Source organism: Thamnophis sirtalis, unplaced genomic scaffold (genome assembly GCF_051295495.1).
Source record: "Thamnophis sirtalis isolate CommonGarterSnake01/CBP01778 unplaced genomic scaffold, rThaSir2_p1.2 scaffold_5, whole genome shotgun sequence".
NCBI classification, from domain to species: Eukaryota; Metazoa; Chordata; class Lepidosauria; order Squamata; family Natricidae; genus Thamnophis; species Thamnophis sirtalis.
Genome location: NW_028261385.1, coordinates 63,959,018 through 63,981,531, shown reverse-complemented (window position 1 = coordinate 63,981,531; position 22,514 = coordinate 63,959,018). Strand labels below are relative to the sequence as shown.

General features: G+C 36.8%; 1 protein-coding gene across 4 annotated transcripts in view; it reads left to right on the top strand.

The window, feature by feature from the left end:
- AOPEP (aminopeptidase O (putative)) overlaps window positions 1-22,514 on the top strand; it is a 213,891-nt gene that overhangs the window by 10,018 nt on the left and 181,359 nt on the right. For all 4 annotated transcript variants that reach the window (XR_015696708.1, XM_087715919.1, XM_087715918.1 and 1 more), the window contains exons 3-5: window positions 5,869-6,035; window positions 16,106-16,253; window positions 18,157-18,405. Coding sequence is in view for 3 of the 4 variants with exons in the window: in XM_087715919.1 (XP_087572045.1) it covers window positions 5,869-6,035; window positions 16,106-16,253; window positions 18,157-18,405 (564 nt within the window). In the remaining variant the exon portion in view is untranslated. The remainder of the gene's footprint in view (window positions 1-5,868; window positions 6,036-16,105; window positions 16,254-18,156; window positions 18,406-22,514) is intronic.

Genomic DNA, 22,514 nt, shown 5'->3' with positions numbered 1-22,514 from the left:
CTTTGAGGATTTTATCATTGTGAGTCCCAACCAATATATTGCATAAGCCAAAATATTCAAGATAATAATTGTTGGTATAGTTTAGATAAAGGACACAAACATTTCCTAAAGCAGTTTCCCTTTGCTTTTAAACAGTCAAAATGTTTAGGAATATTAGAACTTGCATTAAAAATGCTGTAAATGCAAAATGTATGGAACGTTTGAAGGATCAGGATGTAATTGTATTGTTTAATGAGATAGCAATTTTATATGTTTTAATTTTTTTAATGACACCTTGTTTTTCAATGCCTAATATAATTTTGTAGCATATTAGCCTGTCTGAATAGTAACCTTAGTTGGGTTGGAGTTCCATCACCTCTAGGCTCTGAGTCAACAAAGGCCAGTATATCTTATGAACTGTATAGGTGCCACACATCTTACTTACAAGACTTCATTAATGTCAACTTGCTTCTTTTAATTGCACACAGGCTATTTATTTATCAGCTCTTGACTTGATTTCTATTCTTGCTGTGTAATACAGATTATAAAATATTTTGTCAGGAATAAATTCATGTTGCAGTCTTTTAATTGCTTAATACCTGTACTTTTAGATATTTGAATAGCTTCCTTTTTAATAAATGCAACTATACAAGATTGTAGGGATACCTGACCTCATGCTCATAAAGGGTCAAAGCTATGCTCAGGAATAATGCATAGATCAGGGGTAGTCAACCTTTTTATAACTACCACCCACTTTTGTATCTCTGTTAGTAGTAAAATTTTCTAACCGTCCACAGGTTCCACAGTTATGGTGATTTATAAAGTAGGGAAGTCACTTTACTTTATTAAATGTATAAAGCAGAGTTACAGGGAACCCCTACCGCCCACCATGAAAGCTGGAACGCCCACTAGTGGGCGGTAGGGACCAGATTGACTACCACTGGCCTGGATGATCCCTCTGCACACGTTTGTTCTATAACAATGTAAATCTATATGGGATTCCCTCCTATTTGCTTTATGGGCAAATAACAACTCCAAGATGAGATAAGTAAATTCAGAGTGAGAAAATAGTATCAAAAGAGGAACATTTAACAACCTGTAGATGTCTTAGGAGGAGGAAAGGGATGAAGCATGCATTGTAACATCGTGACGCAAACCCTACGCCTTGTGTACTTGTGTCGCATATTGATATGCCTGTAAGGGTGGGCTTTGCATCATGAAGTCATTGTGTGTGTTCCAGCATTTTTCTCTCATTGTGGCTAGCTGGGATGCCTGTTCCCCAGTTCTGAAATAATTTTTTCTTCAATGATGTTTACCCTTTTGAAAAAAAAAATCAAAATAGGATTATAAATACGCTATTATAGTTTCTCATTTGGCCTTAAGTATATATAATAATTGTATTGAATTATAATTGGCATATTTTAATCGTTACTTAAGTTTCTGAGGGAGAAGACTTTTTTTTTTCATTCTTCAAATTAACATTTATCCCCCTCCTCCACCATATTTAGCTCAAGTTAGGATTATCTTGGCCTTCCAAATGCTTGTAAGTCTCTGCTTTGACATGCTAATTTGTTCTAGATTGCCTTTATGCTCAGATTGGCCAGTGTATTTTCAAAATGGCTAGATGAAAATCCCTATGCTTGTACTAGTTAATTGTATTTAGCAAGTGATGTCCTGTATATTGGCCTTTTAATTTTTTTCATCAACGTCTGAACCTCAATGTAATTTTATTTGCGGAAGTTAAACTTTTATACACTTCATGTGTGGGCTGATACAATCTTCCCATTGCCTTCTTTTTGGCTTCTTCTATGTTAGTGGAGATTTAAAAACTCAGCCCTTGTCACAAATGCTAAGTGGCCCAAGCTACTGTGGAAGACAAAAGTATAAGTTTGGTCCATTGACACTCTTACTTTGAGGAACCTTGGTAAGATATATGGAGCTGATGCCTTCAGTGTCAGCATTGCATTTTGACTTAGAACTTAGACTTTAGAATAACTTCATTATCAGTTGAAATGTACACTAATTGGCATACATTAAATGCATACAGCTCTCAAAGGGTCATCATTGCCAATATACACCACATAAACATGATAAACAAAAATATATGCATATATTATTATAAGACCCAGAGAAACAACAAAGTCTAGTTCGGATGTATACATGTACATGGCAACAAAAATGAATCTCGCGAGTGTACCAGACGGATGGCATAAGGAATAAAACTGTTAACAGAATCTGGAAGTCCTGCTAGAAATACTATGAAACCTCCCAGAGGGGAGCAAGAGAAACAGATCATTTCTAATTTGCCTGCTGTTTTCCCATATATAAGTTGTGCGCTCTAAGTAGTTGCTATAATTGTTGGAAAGTGTAAGAAAGTGAAACTCTATATTCCTATTGTAGGGATATGAAATCATAGAGGACTGTTCAGTACTTTTGTGTTCTATTCTAGTACATTGATATGCTGTTAAATGAAAGTATAAATGTCTATACCAGTGGTTCTCAACCTTCCCAATGCCGTACCCTTCATGTTGTGGTGACCCCCACCCATAAAATTGGTGTCTCGGTTCCTAAGACCATTGAAAATATGTGTTTTCCGATGGTCTTAGGCGACCCTTGTGAAAGGGTCATTTGATCCCGAGAGGAGTCCCGACCCACATGTTGAGAACCACTGGTCTATACTAATGTTCTTGTATGCTGTATTATTATATTTTGCACTGAAGTTCTTGTTTTGAAATACAAGTAATGTAATATGGCTCCCATTGCTTTAGATTGCTTTGGGCACTTAAAGTGGCAAATAAATAAAAGGCATGCCTAAAACCAAAAGTGAATTAGTTTTTTACTTAGAACAGAACAGCCTGCCTGAATCATTGCTTTGGAACTTTTTAAGTTAGGTATGTTCCAACGAAACAAAGGGCTCTAGGTTTCGCTCAAATAAAAGTCAAAGCAATTATTATTATTATTACCACTATTTATTAAATTTATGTGTTGTTGTTTCCCACAAGACTCGTGGTAGTTTCAACAAATGGTAGCTTCAACAAATTATGTATTGTAATGAACCATCCACAACAGAGGTGTCAAACTCAATTTTATTGAGGGCCGCATCAGGGTTGTATTTGAGCTCGGGGGAGGGGGAGAGGGCGTGTGGCCAGGGTGGGTGTGGCCAGCTTGACATAATTCATGCTGGGGGGGGGAGCCTATGGTGGCCCGAACCCTCTGCCAGTGAAAACAACCTCCCAAGCTATGTTTTCAGCCAGGACAGTCTTCTGCAGCCCTTTGCCAGTGGAAATGGAGTTCGGGGGGGGGGGGGCTGCGTGTGGCCCTCCCAAGCTCCATTTTCTCTGGCAGAGGCACTGTGAGCAAGTCCTTTGCTGTTTCCAGGGTGGCCCTGTGGGCCAGATCTAACCACCTTGTGGACTGGGTGCAGCCCGCAGACCTTGAGTTTGACACCCCTGATTCACAGCATAAAAATCCCTTATACACAGAAATTAGCAATAATGTATCAATATCAATGCTTATAACTAAATAAATATAACATACAAAACCAAGAGCAATGTCAGTTTCAAACAATCATTGCCCAAAGATTCTCTGAAAAATTCAGTTTTCCCCACTGTCCAAAAGATCATTACTGAGTCTACAGGAGGAGACTGTTCCAGATCATAGGTGCCTGGGAGCAGAGTCAAGAGAGGAATTAGCCTGGAATCATTACATTCCCACAAGTTCAACCCATCTTGAGTTCTATTAACTGTTAACTAGTGCCAACTTAGTGTTGACCGTTATCTGACTAGATTCTTGTATATAGGCAATAATTTTGTGTATGAGCAATAAATCTTAACTGGAAATTAATGTGGGGTCCTGATTCTTCATGCCTTACACATGATAGAGAATCTGTGTGTTATGGCCATAAGAAACATTGAGCAAGTCTTTTTCTCCCTTATTTTTCACCCAGGATCCTCAAATATGGGTAGAGTGGTAGTGTATATTAGCTGTTAACAGCCACCCAACTTGTGTAATAATGTATCAGATGATTTCTTTCCTCCAAAACAAACGAACAGTAATTGAAACTGACACCTGTTTCATAGGAGAAATATCTATTTGCCATCAGCATTATGCATTTAGTAGTTAAACAGCACCTGCATTTTCTCCTTCATATTCTTAGCTTGATAGGTAATACACCAGACATTAATTGTAGTTCTATTGTTATGCTACCGTGAGGTTTATTTAAACATTTCCAAACATTGAAGAGGAATAACTGTGCTGACTGAAAATACTTCATAAATATTTACGAAAGCAAAAACAAAGCAATCAACACCATCCTCCCCCACTACCATTATTTTGTCAGGTTTGAGTGACATTTAAAATGCATCAGCAAAACACAGTGCTTTATGTAGAACAAGCAACCAACTCATACATTATTTTTGAGTTCTTATATAAATAGACTAGTATATTCCATATGTTTTATCCTAAAATTTGTGAGAGGAGCTTGGAAAAAGGAGCCTGTCAATTGCTTCCATGATCTTAAATATTCTCTGGCATTCTGGTGATTATTTTTAGTTCTACTGTCAAACTCTCTGTGTGGGAGTGGATAATGGCATGTGTCAGGTAACAGGTGGGCTGCCTCTGCTTCCTCTTCTTCAGTAAACATCATAATAAAAAGAAGAGATACCCTGCTGGGGTATCGCAATAAAAATCTTTAGAAGATAGAAAGGAAAGGTCATCAAGCTGTGCATCTTTGTAAATATTTGATGTCATATTTTGTTTTAATGGTTGAAAGCACTGATTGAGGATTTAAAGAGTCTCCGTAGAGAGGGATACTACCAAAAGTCAATTAAATCAAGGAGCTTTGGCTGACTTATGTACAGGAACCAGTTGTTGGTCTCGGCCTCTTGTAGTCATTTTTGGGGATAGCCATCCTGAACTGGGTGCCTTCCAAATGTGTTGATACTACATTCTCAGAAGAACTCAATTGGGTTCTGCCACAATTAAGGACACAGTAGAAAGGACGGGATGGAAGAAAAATCTATCTGCTACACTAACCTTGCGAAGGGAAGAGGGAGCTCTAGCCAAATTCTAGTTTAGTTCTTGAATACAACCCTTTTTTTGGTTAACCATAGAAGTAAATAGCATCCATTTGCTACTGTGCTAAGCGTAGAAGATTTGCGATTTAACTTACCCTTATCTCTAAAAACACACCCCGTGTACACATAGGATTGGTTTGTACACAGTTGTTAACCTTATATTTAAAGAAGGAAGCCTTGGTTTATCCACAACCCCCTTTTCCTTTCTGTGCTATTCAGTGTTGCTGGTTTTAATCTTTCTAAACTAAAGTCTAACCAACCATAGTTAGGATTTATCATTATTTAAATATAAAAGTATATGTTCTCCTTCAATGGAAATGGAAGCTTCTGGTTTCCCCATTGCTGTGCCAGAAGAGACAAATAGAGGTCACAAATAGGCCTGAGGATTGCTAAAGTCTAATGGATTACCATTAATGCTTATCCAGACATGCATCCATTTGTAAATCCGCATATTCATATACCACTTGGTAGGTTATTCTTGGTAATGGTAAATTTGTGGTCAATTCAGAAATATTTTTTTCCAAAACTAGTCTATTGCAATATTTGGAGCAGAATAACCTCATATAAGTTCAAAAGCAATATATTACTATCTTCTCTGGTCTCCAGAGATGTCAAGGAGCAAGTCAGAATGTATACAAATTTCACTTAAGGTTGAAGAAATTATTATCTTCTGGTATGATTATCCTTTCTTTTCAGACCTGGTGTATTTAGTGGTATTAATAGTTTGAATTTCTGTTCCTGTTAGCAACTTTGTTTTTCTTATAATGAGTTGTATAGTACACACTACTTCCTTATCTTTTTCTGTTCCCTACAGACCATGTGTTTATACAGTGGGATCTCCAATAAACAACAGGGCCCTTTTTCCATGCCAAGAACCGCCTGTTGCCATGTCAACATGGCAAGCTACAGTCCGAGCAGATGCATGCTTTGTTGTTCTAATGAGTGGTGAGAATGTAGCGGAACCAGCAAAATCTGAAAAAGGTACAAAATGTATTGCTATATTAATATTTCATATTCATTTGGAAAATGCTTTAGTATCAGTGCAGTATTTTTTCTATATAGTCCAATGAGATTCAAGCTCCATCTCTATCTGGAACCATTACCTTCCTATTCCTTCTTTTAATTTTTTTCTTCCTTACTTTCTTATCAATTTTTTTTTCTCACCAGTCCTTGATTTTCAGGAACTAGTAATATGCATTTTGTAGATGGATTAATTCTAAAACAAAGTTATCATAGAAATCTGTTTCTGTGATACCATAACAATTTATAATAACCTGAAAACTTTCTTTAATTTTTTTTGCAAAAATGTGATTGTTGGTTGCGGTAAATTACATTTTTGCAGTAAGAGTGGATCAGGTTAGAATTTTGCTTAGTATGTTGAGTTAGGATTAAGTGGTTGAGATATCCTTCAGTGGCCTAAAATATTTTTTTTTCTTTGATAGAAGAAACCTGAGAAATCAAGTTGAATGTCATGGTATGCATGCTTACTAAAAATAAAAGTAACAACAATAATAATAACAATAACAATTTTGATTTAGAATATACCTTCTTTTTGGTGAGTTTGGTGAGTTTGGATTAGCTTTGATACTGAGGACCATTTCAAGTTGACAATTTGAACTTTCGTACAGCTATTTGTTGTTGATTATGTTACTTAACCTTATTTCTGTTGGTTGAATTATCATATTAAAATCTGCTTCACAATAGAAATGTACTTTTGTTTAAAGTTAAAAATACACACAACAAAATGCCAACACATAGCGATTGACATAATTACTGAAGAATAGAGGCATTTCAAAAACTTTTTTAAAATAGTCTTTAATGTAGCTCTTCGTATCATTAGCGCTTCTTGGTTTTCTCAATTAATTCTGCTGTATTTCCACTGATTTATTCTCATAAGTACGTCTTTCAGAAGTAAATCTTACTGATTTTTTGACATTGCCAATATCATAAGAATATAATCGTAAAATTTCTTACAATTTTTTTTTTATAATTTCATTACACTATTAAAAGCAAATGCAAACTAAACTTATAGAAAGAAAGAGAAATAGAAAGAATAAAAAGTGCAAAGAAAAAGAAAAGAAATAGAATATATGAAGTAGTGACTTCCAATCTTCACCCCAAGTATAGGCAAATTTGATAATTCTTCACTCCCTACAAGGTTACAAACACATCTCTCTTCTTCCTATAACCTGTCCCTTATTTATATGTAAATCTATAAATCATTAATATTTCAGTCCTGATGTCGGCAAAAAGTCCATAAAGGGATACCAGAACTTTATAAAACCTATTTTAATCTTGGTCAAACAAACCAATTTTATATTCGGTTTTTTTAACTTGTAACAATATCATTCATTCAGATGTTATAGAATTTGGTCTTTCTTCAGTTTCTCTTTTTCCTATCCCCAAAGCTTCTTTGAGGCTTTAGAAAACCTTTCTAAATCGAACAAAAAGTAGTTATCATTCTCTTGATTTAGCATTTGTAAATTCACTTTGATTTTCAGAGTTTTAATCTTCTTTTGTAACCAGTAAAAAGTCTTTATTAGGATCATTCCCTTGACTTGCAATTTGTTTTTCTACTTTAGCTGACTTCTCTATCTTCTAATTAAGTTTGATTGATGTCCAATATTTCTGATTTTACTATTTTTGTATCGGATAAAAATTGTTTCACATCTGTCATTCCTTCATTAGCACATTTTATGCATAGTTTGTTAATGAAAACAGACATCATAGTTGACATTGCTAATATTATAGTAACTAATTTCTGAGCCCATTTTTTGAAAATTTCCTGGGGATTTCAAATGTTTTATATCATTTTGTAAATTCCAGTAGTAATCAAAAACCAAAGACACGTTTACACTTTTCCCCCTTTTTTCTGCCTGTAATCTTTCATCCCCTCTAGTGTCCAATTTCTAAAACCATAAAGTCTTGGATTTCTATTATGGCTTAAGGTAGACAAAACAATTTGGTTTCTATGAAACACTATTTTATTTGTTTCCAAAGTCTTAAAGTAAAAGTTTCAATATTCCAAATGTGTTTGTATTCTTAATGATTTATATCTTTCTTAGATCAGTATTGCATTTATTTCTAATTCTTAAAATTCTTATGGTTAATTTTTATTTTGCTCAAAAAAGATGATAAACTTACCAGGAAGCTTTTCAAACCTGTTGTAATGACCTTAAGCTAATTAAAAAAAGCAATTTTCTGAAAATAATTAGAAAGAAAGGTAGCAAACTCAGTGTCCTTTAAAAGTCTCTGCTGCACTTATGAGCATGGCACCCCCCCCCACTTGGTCTCTCGTTGCTGAAATCTACAGGTGACTACTGCCCTGCAATCTCCCTGTAAGGAGCATTTACCGTACCTAGACTATATGTGAGTAATCTCCTGTCTTCTCCTTATCCAGAGAGATTCTGAAGAACCAGTCTCTTCATTGTTTTTTGGTCTTTGTCAGAGTCATCATCTCAGTTCTTTTAAAGACATGTTTAGTTTATACCATGCTTCCTCAGAAGTTTCTTACAAAATTTTTAATAAAGCAATGAGATAATGTTTGGGAAGTTTCCCATAGCAAATTATTTAAATTAAATGCTATTATGTTGTGTAGTTTAGTAAACTGTGATAGATTTTTGCTGAGGATTCAGTTATGTGAATGAATTTATATACAAAGTGTAGATTTCTTGGTGCCATATAATAATTTTTTTTAGAAAGTGGGAAAGGAACTAAATTTGCTCTAAATTTAGGAAGCTTAATTATTAAGTGTGAAAGCCTAGAGCTCTTAATTATTAGATAACAAATGATATCACTCTGTCATTGTTTTAAAATATTAATTATAGTCAGGTTTAGTAATCCAGACTATACTTTTGGGTATTGCAAATAACACAAAAAACATTACTATAATTTTATTTAGGATTTACAAAAAATTACTTTTCTTTATTATAACTGTCATCCACTTTAAGCATCTACCCCCTCCCTCCATCCCTCAAATCCCCATTAGTTGCATCAGTTTTGCATTGTGTTTTTCTGTTTGACGTCTACTGTTAGATAACTACATCTCACCCTGTAATGAGATGAACAGCCAATAAATTTAATAATAAATAAAATAACATTAAAATTGTTTATTGCTTCATAGAGTAATTTTTAAAGTAATAATTGAAAGTAATTGTTTCTCTTTGCTGCAGATTCTTAACTTTATACAGAATGGGTGCTTTCATTTTAAGCAAATCAGATCAGCAAATTAGGCAGCATTCAAATATGTCTCTGAACCAGTGGTCCAAACTCAAATGCTCATGAGAGCCCTCGAGGACTAGTTTCTTAGCACAAGAGCCAGAAATGTTTGAATATTATGAAAAGTACCATGGGTACTTTTAAACATTAAACATTTATTTATTTATTACAAGATTCTGCAAATCAGGTTGTTTTTTTTTACCATTATAGTTTGACCACCTATATAGCAGCATTTTTTCTAAAGCAGAACATCAATATTTGTTTTGGTTGTTGCTGAATAAATACAAAATCCTTAAATCTAATAATCTGAAGCTTGGCAGGATTTGTCTGCTCAGAAGAGGCAACTGTGACTGAACAGTATTTTCAGTTCTGCCAAGTAATAAAAATTATTTTGGCAGTTTTCTTGTTTAAAAAAAACATGTTTTGTCTTCTATTTTTTGAAAATTTAGCTCAAATTCAGATTATATTTAATAAAAGCCGAGCTAAAAACCATGTATTATTTGACACAGAAAAAAGCAATTGGCATTTTATACTTAATGGGGAAATATTGACTCTGGCTTAAGATTTGAGCATAAGCCTCATCTAATTGATCATGGATCCATTGATTGGTGGGAAGTGGCCAGAAACTGGCCAGAAATTGAGATCCTTCTATCTGAGATACACAGCAGGTAGATCACTTACTAGGAAGAACAGTTGGCCAAAGCTGTGCTCAGACTACTCTACCCCCAAAACTGATACAGCTTCTCACCAATGAGCATGGAAAAGCTTAGAAGAGAGTACACAGTTTCTTCCCCAGGACCACAGTCAGTAGAGCTTGGCTGGTGGAGGGCATATCGGGAGCACATCCTCATTTGGGTAGGGACAGTGTTCCTCTCTTCTTTTCAATGAGGCACACACTCCCCTCCAGTGACGTGCAATGAGATTTATGGCTGGTGAGGCACTGACACAATTTTTTTTGACTTGTGGACTTCAACTCCCAGAATTCCACAGCCAGGCATGCTCAGTTTCGATTTAAAGCGACAGCATTTGTTTTTCTTCTTTGCGAAATAAGTTTCCTTCTTTCTTTTTCTTCTCCCTTCCCCTCCTTCCTCCCCCCCCAATACACATACACACACAAGTTGGACCACACCAGGAGGATGAAGTTTGAATTCCTACCCCTCCCTCCAACCCACAAGTACATTTTCTAGCTGTTTTAGAGAGGATTTCAACTCTGCTCTTGCCTGTCATCATGAAAAGTTAAAAAAAAATGTAAAAGGAAAAAGGCGAGAGCTGAGGTCAGGCTGAGCTAGTTGCTGCCTCACCGTGCATGACTCTGCTTAACTGTTTAGAAAAGCCTCTAAAAAGCGCCCTCTACAGGAGGAGGCAGGAGAACAATGTGCCTCACCTACGTCAGGAATTTTTAGGTTTTTAACTCTTGCTTAACTCTGCTCGAGTAATCATAAAACACCTAAAGTCAGACTAGATGAGGCACGTTGTACTCCTGCCTCCTCCTGTAGAGGGCACTTTTTAAGAGGCTTTTTTAAACAGTTAAACACTAAGCAGAGTCATCCATGGTGACTCTGGCAGCAACTAGCTCAGCCTGCCTCAGCGCTCGCATTTTTCTTTTTACATTTTCTTTTCCTTTCATGATGACAGTGGTGAGGCTCTGCCTCCCCTGCCTCCCCTGATTGCATGTCATTGCTCCCCTCCTAGCCAAGATCATTGGAGTTTCCTGAGTTACACCACTATCTGTCTCTCCTCCTTCTTTCCTCAGAGAACACGTAGGTACTGTGCAATGCTGGCCTCACCTTTCTTGCCTTTTGCTCCCCCCAACTCTTTGTTCAGATAGATTGAGGGAAGTTGCCAAATGGGAGTTTAAAGGAAAATTGAAAGTGGGGATATCTGTTCCTCCTGTTACTGCCATGCTACAGACCCTTATTAGCCACAGGAAGTTGACTGGCCCCTATCCAAGAAGTGACAACAGTTCAGGACAGGATTAAACGCCCACCACCCTCCTTTAACTGGCTGGAGTGACAAATATTTTCTTCCTAGAGAAGATATATAACTCCTACCTTACTTCTCTGTGTCAGTGAAGCTCAGGCTATACCTACTTCAAAAACTCCTGCTCTCAACAGTAATTTAGTGTTGTGAGAATGGATATTTGTGAGTCTAAGGTTTGGATAGTTTTCCCTGCCTGCTTTTTCTAGAAGATTTAGCTTCTGTTTCTGTTAACTGCAACTGTGCATGACATCTGAAACCCACGGAAGTCATTTTTCATAAAGTTATGCCTTCTTCTGTGTGACAGTTTCTTATTCCTTCCACATTTTGTATAACATTGCTTATCCTGCAAGGCAATAATGTGATGGGTATGAATTGTGTTTTTAAGATTTGGGAAAGATTACATTTCTATAAGCATAAAATACGTGAAGTGGAAGAAATCCCAGAGATAATTTTAATATAATCCCTTGCTCCATGCAGAAATCCATTAATTCATGCCTCGCAGGTAGCCTTCCAGACTCCATTTGTAAACCTGTAGAGCTTGGGAATCGATAAATACTGTTCAAATGTTGAACTGCTCTTACCATCAAGAACTTTCATAGTTTAGCGGAGATGGCTAAATTGACTGTTTTGATAAAAGAAAAAAAAACTACTTTTGTTTCTACTTGGAAACCACTTCTGGACTTTATGCTTCAGGTGGGGAAAAAGTGAAATTTTGAGTTTGAATTTTACCGATCAAATTATTGATATAGAAATGGCTAGTTTATTTTATAATGTAAAAGTAAAAAGTCAAGGTTTGATGTTCATATTTATGACCGTGGCAGTGTCCCAGGGTCATGTGATCCCCTTTTGCAATGTTTTGATAAGCAGAGTCAATGGGGAAGTCAGATTCACTTAACAACCGGTTAGTAACTTATCAACTGCAATAATTCACTTAACAACTGTGGCAAGAAAGGTCATTTTCCCTACTTTTCTACACTCTTCCTTTCCCTCTTCTCTCCCCTATTTTTCCTATTGTTGGTTTTTGCATTTTTGTATTTTATACTACAAACTAATAAAAAAGTTTCATAGTTAAAAAAAGTTAATAAAAAAGAACTAACAGTTTTAATTTTAATTTAACTTCTGTGTACCTCATTCCATATTTAAGAGATCCCTAAGGGCGCATGTGTAAGTACATTGGCGTGCCTATTATCCCAGTCACAATTTGATTTTCTAATTTTCTTTGTTTGAATTTGTATTTTTTGTTTGGCAAAATGAAAAAAAGAAAGAAATTCCTCTTAACATTCAATATGAATTTCCTTTAGTTTCTATCAGTGGTGGGTTGCTAACGGGTTTACCACCAGTTTGTGTTTGTGCACGCGACGCGCTTGTGCAGAAGCTTCCTCCCGCCTCTGCCACTACCGGTTCAGCCAAACCAGGCCAAACCAGGAGCAACCCACCCTTTGTTTCCATCCTTTGTTGTGTCCTCACTTCAGAGGTGGTATTCAGCAGGTTCTGACCAGTTCTGGAGAACTGGTAGTGGAAATTTTGAATAGTTTGGAGAACCGGTAAATACCATCTCTGACTGGCCCCGCCTCCATCTATTCTCTGCCTCCCAGCTGATAGGGAGGGAATTGGGATTTTGCAGTAACCTTTTCCTGGAGTGGGGAGGGAATAGAGATTTTACAGTATCCTTCCCCTGCCACACCACCAAGCCATGTCCACTAAGCCTAACCATGCTCACCAAGCCACGTCCACATAAATGGTAGTAAAAAAAATTGAATCCTACTGGCTGGGAATTTCAGGGGTGAATTGGAAGTTCCAGAAACAAATGTTAATTTTGGAGGAGTTTTCACTAAAGTGTTTTCCACTGATGTTATCAGTTCATTTTCAACTCTATCCAGCTTTTTACGCAGCCATAAACTTTCAGTCCAGTAATATTTTTTCCAGAAACAAGTTATTGTCACAATTTCAAAAATCTCTTCCTCCTTCAGATATGGGGAAGAGTGTGCTGCATTTGCAGTTTTTAGAGCATCTGTTGTTTTTCTCCAGTTTCATATTAATCGACATTAAAAAAAATTATATCGAAATATCTGTTGGAAAACTGCTGAATAGTTCTAGGCAAATCATCAAGAGATATTTGCTCCTTCAAAATGTAAAAATATTTCACTTCAAATTATGTTGCTGGGTTCAAGAAAAAGCCTCTTAACAGATTTAATAAATAGGAGTTAAAATAACTATCGCTTCTTTTTCAGTCTTTAGGCTTTTTAGATATTTGGGTTTTAATCTTGACTAAATTAATTGCAATGCAGTAGAAATGATAAAAAGCTGGATTTCTCTTATATTACATATGACAATATATTATTAAAATATATTAAATGTCTTTTAAAAGTCACTTTATGCCCTTCTCAGTGTATCCATTCACAAGGCAGATAATAAGAAGTAAATTGAAATATAATTGAGATACTTAAAAAAATATTCTAGTAAGAGGGGTAAAAGGGAAAAAAAATAAATGGAGCACCCCAATAATACTATCAAAAACTGGGTGAATTTTCAATGAGAGAACTTGAAATACAAATGATTCCTGCATTATTAATTCGGTTAACATTTTAAATTTATAGATACAGTATTGAAAATTATCTGACATAATTTGTGTAGTTTGTAAATAAATGGGATTTTTTCCCGTTATTTATATGTAAATTTTCATATAGAAATGATGTTGAGAACTGATTGCTACAAAAATTATTAATACAGCATATTCATGGGAAGCAATTCACTTCTAATTTTTAACAAATATGTTGCACATCGATATTTTATGGATTTCTGTGTTTCTGTTGTATTACATGAAATTCTTTTTCTTTCTTTCATAAATATGTATGTGTATGTGTATGTGTATGTGTATGTGTATATGTATATGTATATGTATATGTATATGTATATGTATATGTATATGTATATGTATATGTATATGTATATGTATATGTATATGTATATGTATATGTATATGTATATGTATATGTATATGTATATGTATATGTATATGTATATGTTCTACCCTAGGTGGTGCTATATCCAAGGGAGCCTCACAGGGTCCCAATAGATATATGTAGTAAAATAGTGGATTAACACTCTGGACAGAAAGGTAAAGAGGAAGAAAAGAGGAAAACATAAAGTTAAAGAAAATAATTTTAGTTTAGTTTGTTTCTTGCACTTTTTTTTGGAAACAGTGTAGTTAGAGATAAAGAGAAATGAAGAGAAGAATTATCAAATACTTCTGTTTTATATAATTTTGGGGGAAAGTTGCACACGATTTAAAATGCTACATGGGAAAGTAGGCTGAAACTTTCTATTACCGATGAGCATCATAGTTACAGTACAGTAGCTAAACAACGGTTAAGTAGAAATGAATCTAAAGTAATCATTAACATTTAGATAGTCCTTTAGCTTTGTAAAGGTCTGAAACTTTTCAGTCCCAAAGATACACTTGACAGATTTTCCTTTTTAATCACCTAACTTGCATTTGACCACAAAATTGCTGATGTGGGGCTCCTGTAGCTTTTTCTTTCCTCTCTGTGTTTTTATTGCCAGAATAAGAGACCACAGGAATGGGTCTGAAATGTCCTGAACAGCGTATCTGGCCATTAATTTAGATTTTTTTGGAGCGGAGAAGCCAACCAATTGCCAATAATTAAAGTACCCTATTTTTAGTAAAAGAGAAGTCCTTTCCTTCCCCAGTAAAATATCTTTCCTTCCTCCCTCCCTTCTCCTCTCTCCCATATTCTTTTATATGTATTCACAGACAGTGGCATTTAGACTGCTACTCTCAGATTACAGTACTAGTTTTAGAGTGTTCAGAACTGTTCATACACAATACATAGACAGAGTTCCTTCTAATAACACTATAAGATAGGTGATTATGAATTATGATGACATAGTGGGTCCACTGCAAAAGTGCATTAATCTGGGTAGTGCATTTTATAAATCCTGGAATTTCAAATACATGGTGAATTTCTTTTACATCACTGCAAAATACATTTATTGGGGAAAATGGAGCCTAATTTGCAACTTTTGTAGAAAACAAACATATAATGGTATAGAAGAACGCTCTTGAATAATTACATTAGATGAAATTGATGCATGTTAAGCAAAATGAAGGAATGTTACAGAACATTTGTTTATTGCAGTATTTTTATTTACTTAATTTATTATATCATGTTTTCCCAAAAATATGACATGTCCTGAAAATAAGGCCATGGGCAAAAATATAAGCCCCCCCCAAAATAAGCCCCTTGGACAACAGCATATGCATTTATCCTCTCCCACTACATTCAACATTCCCCCCTCCCCCAACTTAGGAATTAGGAATTCCAAAAACTGTATGGAGCAAGGAAAAATCAATTTCATCCATTCCTGAAACATTGCATTGCACTCAGTAGTTTCACTAACATCTTACACATCAGATAAATTAGGCAAGAAATCTCACCATTTAAAAAGTCTGTGAAATTTCATATCACAACATAGAAATCCACTACTAAATCCACTATAAGACTTTCTCGTGATCTTCTACCATGTTATCACCCTTTATGCATCTAAATTCTGATCTAGATCCCAGGGTACTCTAGAGCAGATCTTCAGCATCTGCATAGCAATTGGAAATTTCAGGGGGGTCCCGCACTGCATTCCATTTTAGGTAATATTTTCTCTTTGTAAAACTTAATTGTATAGTGCCACTATTCAATTAAAACATTAAAATAAAACATTAAAACCAAAACACATCTATATTTCAGGCTTTACTTGAACCATGTTAGATGTTTTTAGATTTAACGAACGGTGAGCAAACGTGACGGATAACATAATCTACATGTTTTTTTCCTTAGGTGTGTTAAGCTGGTTTTATTATGTGACAATGCCAATGCCAGCATCCACCTTTGCTATTGCTGTTGGATGTTGGGCAGAAGTTAAAAGAAAAAGTTATGAAACTGATGTTCTGAAGAATGATGGGCTGTCTTCAAAAGGGGATGTCAGGTTGGTGATTACAGCTGAAAAATATGTACTTTACAGAGCATTCAGTTTTTTTTCTATTATAAAAGAAATGAGTCATCCTAGTCAAGGAACAATAGTGGAACATGTTTAATCAAAGCAGAAGAAATTGTAGAGGAGAAACAATCCCCCGAAAGAGGATGGGCAAGGGTGTGTTGCTTTTACAGAAAGGAAGGGTTCTTTGAAAAAGAGCATGGCTATTTATGTGGTTTACTTCAGCTCCATAGTGCGCAAGTTGAACACTTAAACTTTATAGCTCTTATACGTTTTTTCAGTTACAATGTGGTTACTTTTAAATAATTCAAACCATGTTAGTTTCTAACACTGAGGTTAACAAGTACATGATTGCAGTTGTCACTACAAAGGCTTTAAAAGCAAAGACAAATGGATTGCTTAATAGGTGAATTTTCATTGAGGCCTACTAAAACAAGGTTTTTAAGCATCCATTTTTATTTCTTCTTTTAAATTTCAGATTGCTTATTATTTTGCACGGTAAAAAATGTCGTCTATTTTATAGCCTTGCTTGATGAAGCTTATTGTTATTCCTATATCATATTTTTGTCATCCCTTCTTCATATTTTAGCAGGCTATCTCTTAAAATCCCATTCATGTTTCCATCTTTTCACTCTTGGTTTGAAAAATTACATTTCTAATCTTTCTAATCTAATCTTTCTAATCGTTCATATATTTGTAGAATGATAGTACCCCCTAAAAGCATGTTGCAGAATGCAGATCTGATATAACCACTGCTTCTGGATTATTAGTTTCATATCAAAAGTTTATTCAAAGAAATTTGATACAAAAATGTTAATATGTTGTGACTGTACACCCTTCTGGCTTGGAAACATAAATTACGCTATCTGCATATCAATAATTTATTGACCTATATGCAGATGATAAACAAAAGTGTACCTGTAAAAGAAACCATAACTGCAGTTTTTATAGCCATTTTTTAAAATCAGGAAATGTGTTAAGGGGTTAAAATAGTTAATTAACTATACCAAATCAAAGACATTGTGGTACTAATCCATTTTTCTCCTCCAAATACCCCCCCCCTTTTTTTTAATGACAAAACACGATAGGGTTATAAATGGAAGAAAGAATTTACTTCCTGTAAAATTCTATGAATAGGACAGGATGACTGCATGATAGAATCTCATTGTTAGGTTTTTTCCAGAAGCAGGAAAAATTACTTAGTCAAGCTTACAAGAACTTCACCAAAGTAATATTTATTTCAAAAATGTTAGAGGCCGTAAGCAAAAAAATTAAGCAACTACTATGATTCAACAAGTCATGTATATAGAAACAGTTCAACCCTTCTTATGTTTTATACCTTTCTTTTCTGTGCCCTGGCTTGCTTCAATCTGTCCTTTGTTTTTATAATTATCAGATTTGTTATCATGGTGGTTTTCATTGACTGTAGAAGAACTAACTTTCATATTCTTCTGGAAAAACTTTATAAAGATGAAAATTTCTTTCAACAGATAACTCTAAGAGCATCCTAACTTGAGGTGTTCATGATTATTTAGGTAGTTTAGGGCATTAAGATTATTTCACTGCCTAAATTTGCAGAGGTGAAGGGCAAGTGATGGCGAGACAAAAGATAACAATATTTGAAATCCCTGCAGAGCTACTAGCAATAATTTTGAGCAACTTACTCAACCACATTTTTCATGCCTTGATGAGATTCTGAATTGGATGTATAGCAGATGAATAAAAAGATTATCAAATGAAAGAGATTGTTCTCTGATCCAAATGTTTCCCTTTAACGTTGAATGAACAAATAACACAAAATTCTTGGCTACTTTTTGCTGAACTTTCTTCAAATGCTCATAACATTTTTTTTTTCAAAAAAATCAACATTCAGTGACTTCTTTGTCTCTGCCAGGTTATTAGAAAAGGCTTGTGGTCATACACCATATCCTTGTCGCTTCCAAGATCCGATCACCTCTGCTCAGGTTATTATTCCTCATCGCATCTTTGCTCCTTTGTGCCTTAAGGACTCCTGCAAAAAAAAATTACTCCACCTGCTTCCTCAGTGTCTCTCTGCGGCGTATGATCTGCTGGGTACACATCCCTTCTCCCGGCTTGATGTTTTGATAGTTCCATTGAACTTTTCCAGTCTTGGAATGGCAAGGTATGGATATTTTTCTCATTTTCTGTGTGGTTTAATTTGCCTACCAGTGGTTTATTGAATCTGGTATCATCCTTTGTTGTTGTCTGGACACTATAAAGGATGACACTAGAATGACCCTGGTGGATCTGAAGAAGGTTGTGTGAGACAGAGGGGCATGGAAAGTGTTGATCGATAGAGTGACCAACTGAATACCTGACAATTATGGTTTATTGAATAAATTGCAATCAAATGCAGAATATGCTGTGTTGTAAAAAATGATAACAAACCACAGTGACTTGATTCATACCAGAGGTGGTATTCAGCCAGTTCTGACAAGTTCTGAAAAACCGGTAGTGGTTGAATAGTTTGGAGAACCAGCAGATAGGCTGGCCCTGCCCCCGCTGCCTCCCAGCTTTCCAGCTGATCTTCTTTTGTTGCCTGAACAGGAGAACGGAACTGGAAAGCAGGTTAGTGGAGTGGGGAGGGAATGGGGATTTTGCAGTATCCTTCCCCTGCCACGCCCACCAAGCCATGCCATGCCCACAGAACTGGTAGTGAAAAATTTTGAATCCCACCAACTGATTTGGGGTCATGGCAGGCCTGGGTCGCTGCCGGTTCCAGGGACACAGGCCTCCAATACCAGTACTGGTTTAGCCAAACCGGTCCAAACTTGTAGGAACGCACCTCTAATACAAACTGTACATGAGGTGATAATCTCACACTGAGGAAAGAACTTTGGGACATAGAAATAGATGTTTTCTCAAATACATACAGTCTCTGACGGATGTGGGGCGTCGAAATGGGCTAAGGAGCTGGTAGAGTGTTAACCTGGCTGGAACTGGTTGAGAGGAGAAAGACAAAAATGGCTGAGCAAAGATGAAATTAGGCAGTGTTGGATTGCTAAAGGGAAGCATGTTCCAGATCAAGAGGAGAATGACACAGTGAAAGATCTGATGAATTAAAGATACAGGAAAGATTAGGTTTGAACTAGATGTACAAGTTGCCAACTAAGTTTTAATTAAACACTTGATTACTTTTTTTTCGGAATTTAATCATAGTCACACATATAAATAACATCTTAGGATAACCTAACCTGTTATATTAGCAGCAGCAAACATCTGAAAGTTGAGAGACACTTAATATCTGAATGGTAGAACAATTAGGGTTTAAAGCAATTTATTACATTGCTTTGAATGCAGAAGCCCAAAAAAGTGGGGAATGATCAAATCTAAAGAAAAGCAGTATATACATGAATGCTGTTTTAAAACACCTAAATTGGAATTTAAATTCTTCATTTCTTATTTAAAAGGGGTAAATGAATAAAAAAGCATAGTACCATAAGGATATAATTAGGTACATGTACATTTTGACGTAATGTTAAAAAGTATAATAATTACAGTGATGTAGGGACCTTTCTGTTAGATCCTATACATTATTTTCTCTTTACTGTAACTGGATGTTTTCCAGAGCTTCTTATTACTTTATGTATTATCTTGATACAGGAAGAGTACTGTGCTGCGTGTGCATTTAATCAACTACTTGATCCGCAGTTGTATAAATATAACATAATACAGTAGGCAAGAACAAAAGAGCTGCTGTTCTGAAAATCTTCTTTGCATTTGTCTGCTACTAAAGGAAATAACTATACGTTTTCGGTCATTACGTTTAAATTTGCAATTTCTCTCTTTCCATTTCTCTTATTTTTTACATATAACATAGGTCCATGTACTTGGCTAAGTCTGTCCTCATTAGTGTGGAAGCTACATTTTTAATGTACAATACCAAAGGACTTTTTTTTAAGGTTACCCCATATTTCAAAGTAGGAAGAAACGGGGGGTTCTTGTGCAGAAAAGCTTAATTAGAGGTTTGAGATCTGTGTTTTCCAGCAACTGCCAATGCAGATTCAGCATTATTTTATTTTAAGACTTGCCAATGCTTTTTTGATGGAAAAAAAAATCTTCTGTGAAATAATTGTCATATGCTTTGTGTAGGTTGTCACTTGATGTATTTAATCTGCTGTAGATTATATATAGAAAAGTAATTTTAATGGAAGTTGCTTCTGGATATTCAACAGAATCTGAAGGAGGTGTTTGATTCAGGTAATGCTTAGAGCAGTGATGGCGAACCTATGACACGCGTGTCAGTGCTGACACGCATAGCCATTTCGGGTGACACGCACATGCTCCCCAAACTTGTTTCAGCGGCAGCTCTCAGCCTGGGCGGCAGCGTCACGCAGGCTGTGGAAGGAGGAGGAGGAGGAGGAGGAGGAGGGAACCAACCAAAGAGAGGCTTTTACCGGGTCTGCGCCCCACAGCCAGGATCGTCCTTGCGCCTCAAGCCGCGTTTCTTCCTGCAAAGCCCTTCGGGCAACCCGAGAGTTCCGCTTGACGCCAGAAGGGCTTTGCAGGAAGAAACGCGGCTTGAGGCGCCAGGACGGTCCTGGCTGTGGGGCGCAGACTCGGTAAAAGCTCTCTTTGGTTCCCTCCTCCTCCCCCTCCTTCCACAGCCTGCGTGACGCTGCCGCCCAGGCTGAGAGCTGCCGCTGCCGCTGCTGCACAACTGAGGGAGGGAGAGGGAAAGCAGAGGTAGCCTCAAATTCCACCGTTGGGACAGGGGAAAGGGCTTGTCCCTCAAGAGTGGGGGGGGATAGAGGTGGGAAGAAGGGGCCCGGCCTGTCCCCAGTGCCCCCCACAGACGGATTACGGATCGAACACTTCTCTCTCTGCAGCCTTTTTCTGCAAGTCCCAGCTACTCAGCGGGGCGTCATCATTTCCGGGGGGTTGCAGTTTTCCAGCTCAGATATCAGGATCCACCGGGATTAAGTGGGAGAAAACGCCGCTGGCCGAGCGGAACAAACACATCCAAAGGTTAATCTTATTTTACGAAAACACAACTTCCAAAAGTCGATCGTGGCCTCCGTCAAGAAGCTCTTCCCCCACCCCCCACCCATTCTGGGGTCTTGGTGTCCCTCGGCTAAGATCCACCCCGGAAAGCAGAACGGGGGCAGCCCTCCTGTAATTCTGGCTGGGTTAAAGAGCAGGGATGGAGGAGCCATATCACACCTTCATTCAAAGGGTGGGGAGGGGGAGGCCCGATAAAGTCCCTCCCTTGGGGTGTCTGAAGTCCCAGCTGAAGCAGCCGAAGGAAAAAGGATAAGCATCCGTCGCTGCCCAATGGCGCTTGGGGTAACCCCGCTGGGCAGAGCCAGTCGAGGCTCATCCTGCAAATGAGGGTTTCCTTTGGGGAGGGCCATGTGGTTTCAAGCACCCCAAACAGCCAATCTCTCTCTCTCCGTCCCCCTTCCTTTGCTCCTGGGGCTGCAGAACTTTCCATGGGCTCAACAGTAATTGAGTAAAATTCTAAGCCACTGCAGTAGCTGCTTTTTGGTTTTATTTTTTTTAATATTTATCAGTCTCTCTTTTAGTTGAAGAGTTGAAGTCCACAAGGCTTAAAGCTGTCAGGTTTGAAGACCCCTGGGGTTTTTTTCCTAAAGGGTTAGGGGTGCAAGGTTCTTGTAACTTGACAGCTTTAAGACTTGCACGCTTCAATGCCAGAGTTTCTGAGCCAACATTTTGGTTGCTAAGCAGGACCGTTGGTAAGTGATACTGATAATAATATCAAGGGCAACATACGAAATCGACTGATGAACAAAGAAGTTACTAAGCAGCTATGTTAAATAATTTGTTTTTGGTTTATTAAATACAATTATATTGCAATTATATATTTTTGTAGTTTAAACTATAAATTGCGCAAAATTATGTTTTTGTCGAAGTGACACACAATGCGAGTTATGCTCGATTTTTTGCCGATTTTTGACACACCACGCCAAAAAGGTTGCCCATCACTGGCTTAGAGTAATGCAGCCACTTTTGTAGTGATTTGTACAGTCCTTACAACAACACTGAAAAATGTGACTTGGGACCATTTTTCACTCAAATGTTGCAGCGTCCCCATGTCACATGGACACAATTCAGACCCTTGGCAACTGACTCACATTTATGACAGTTGCAGGGTCCTGGGATCATGTGATCATCTTTTGCGACCTTCTGACAAGCAAAGTCAGTGGGTAAACAAGATTCACTTAACAAACATATAACTAACTTAACAACTATTGTGATTCACTTAACAAC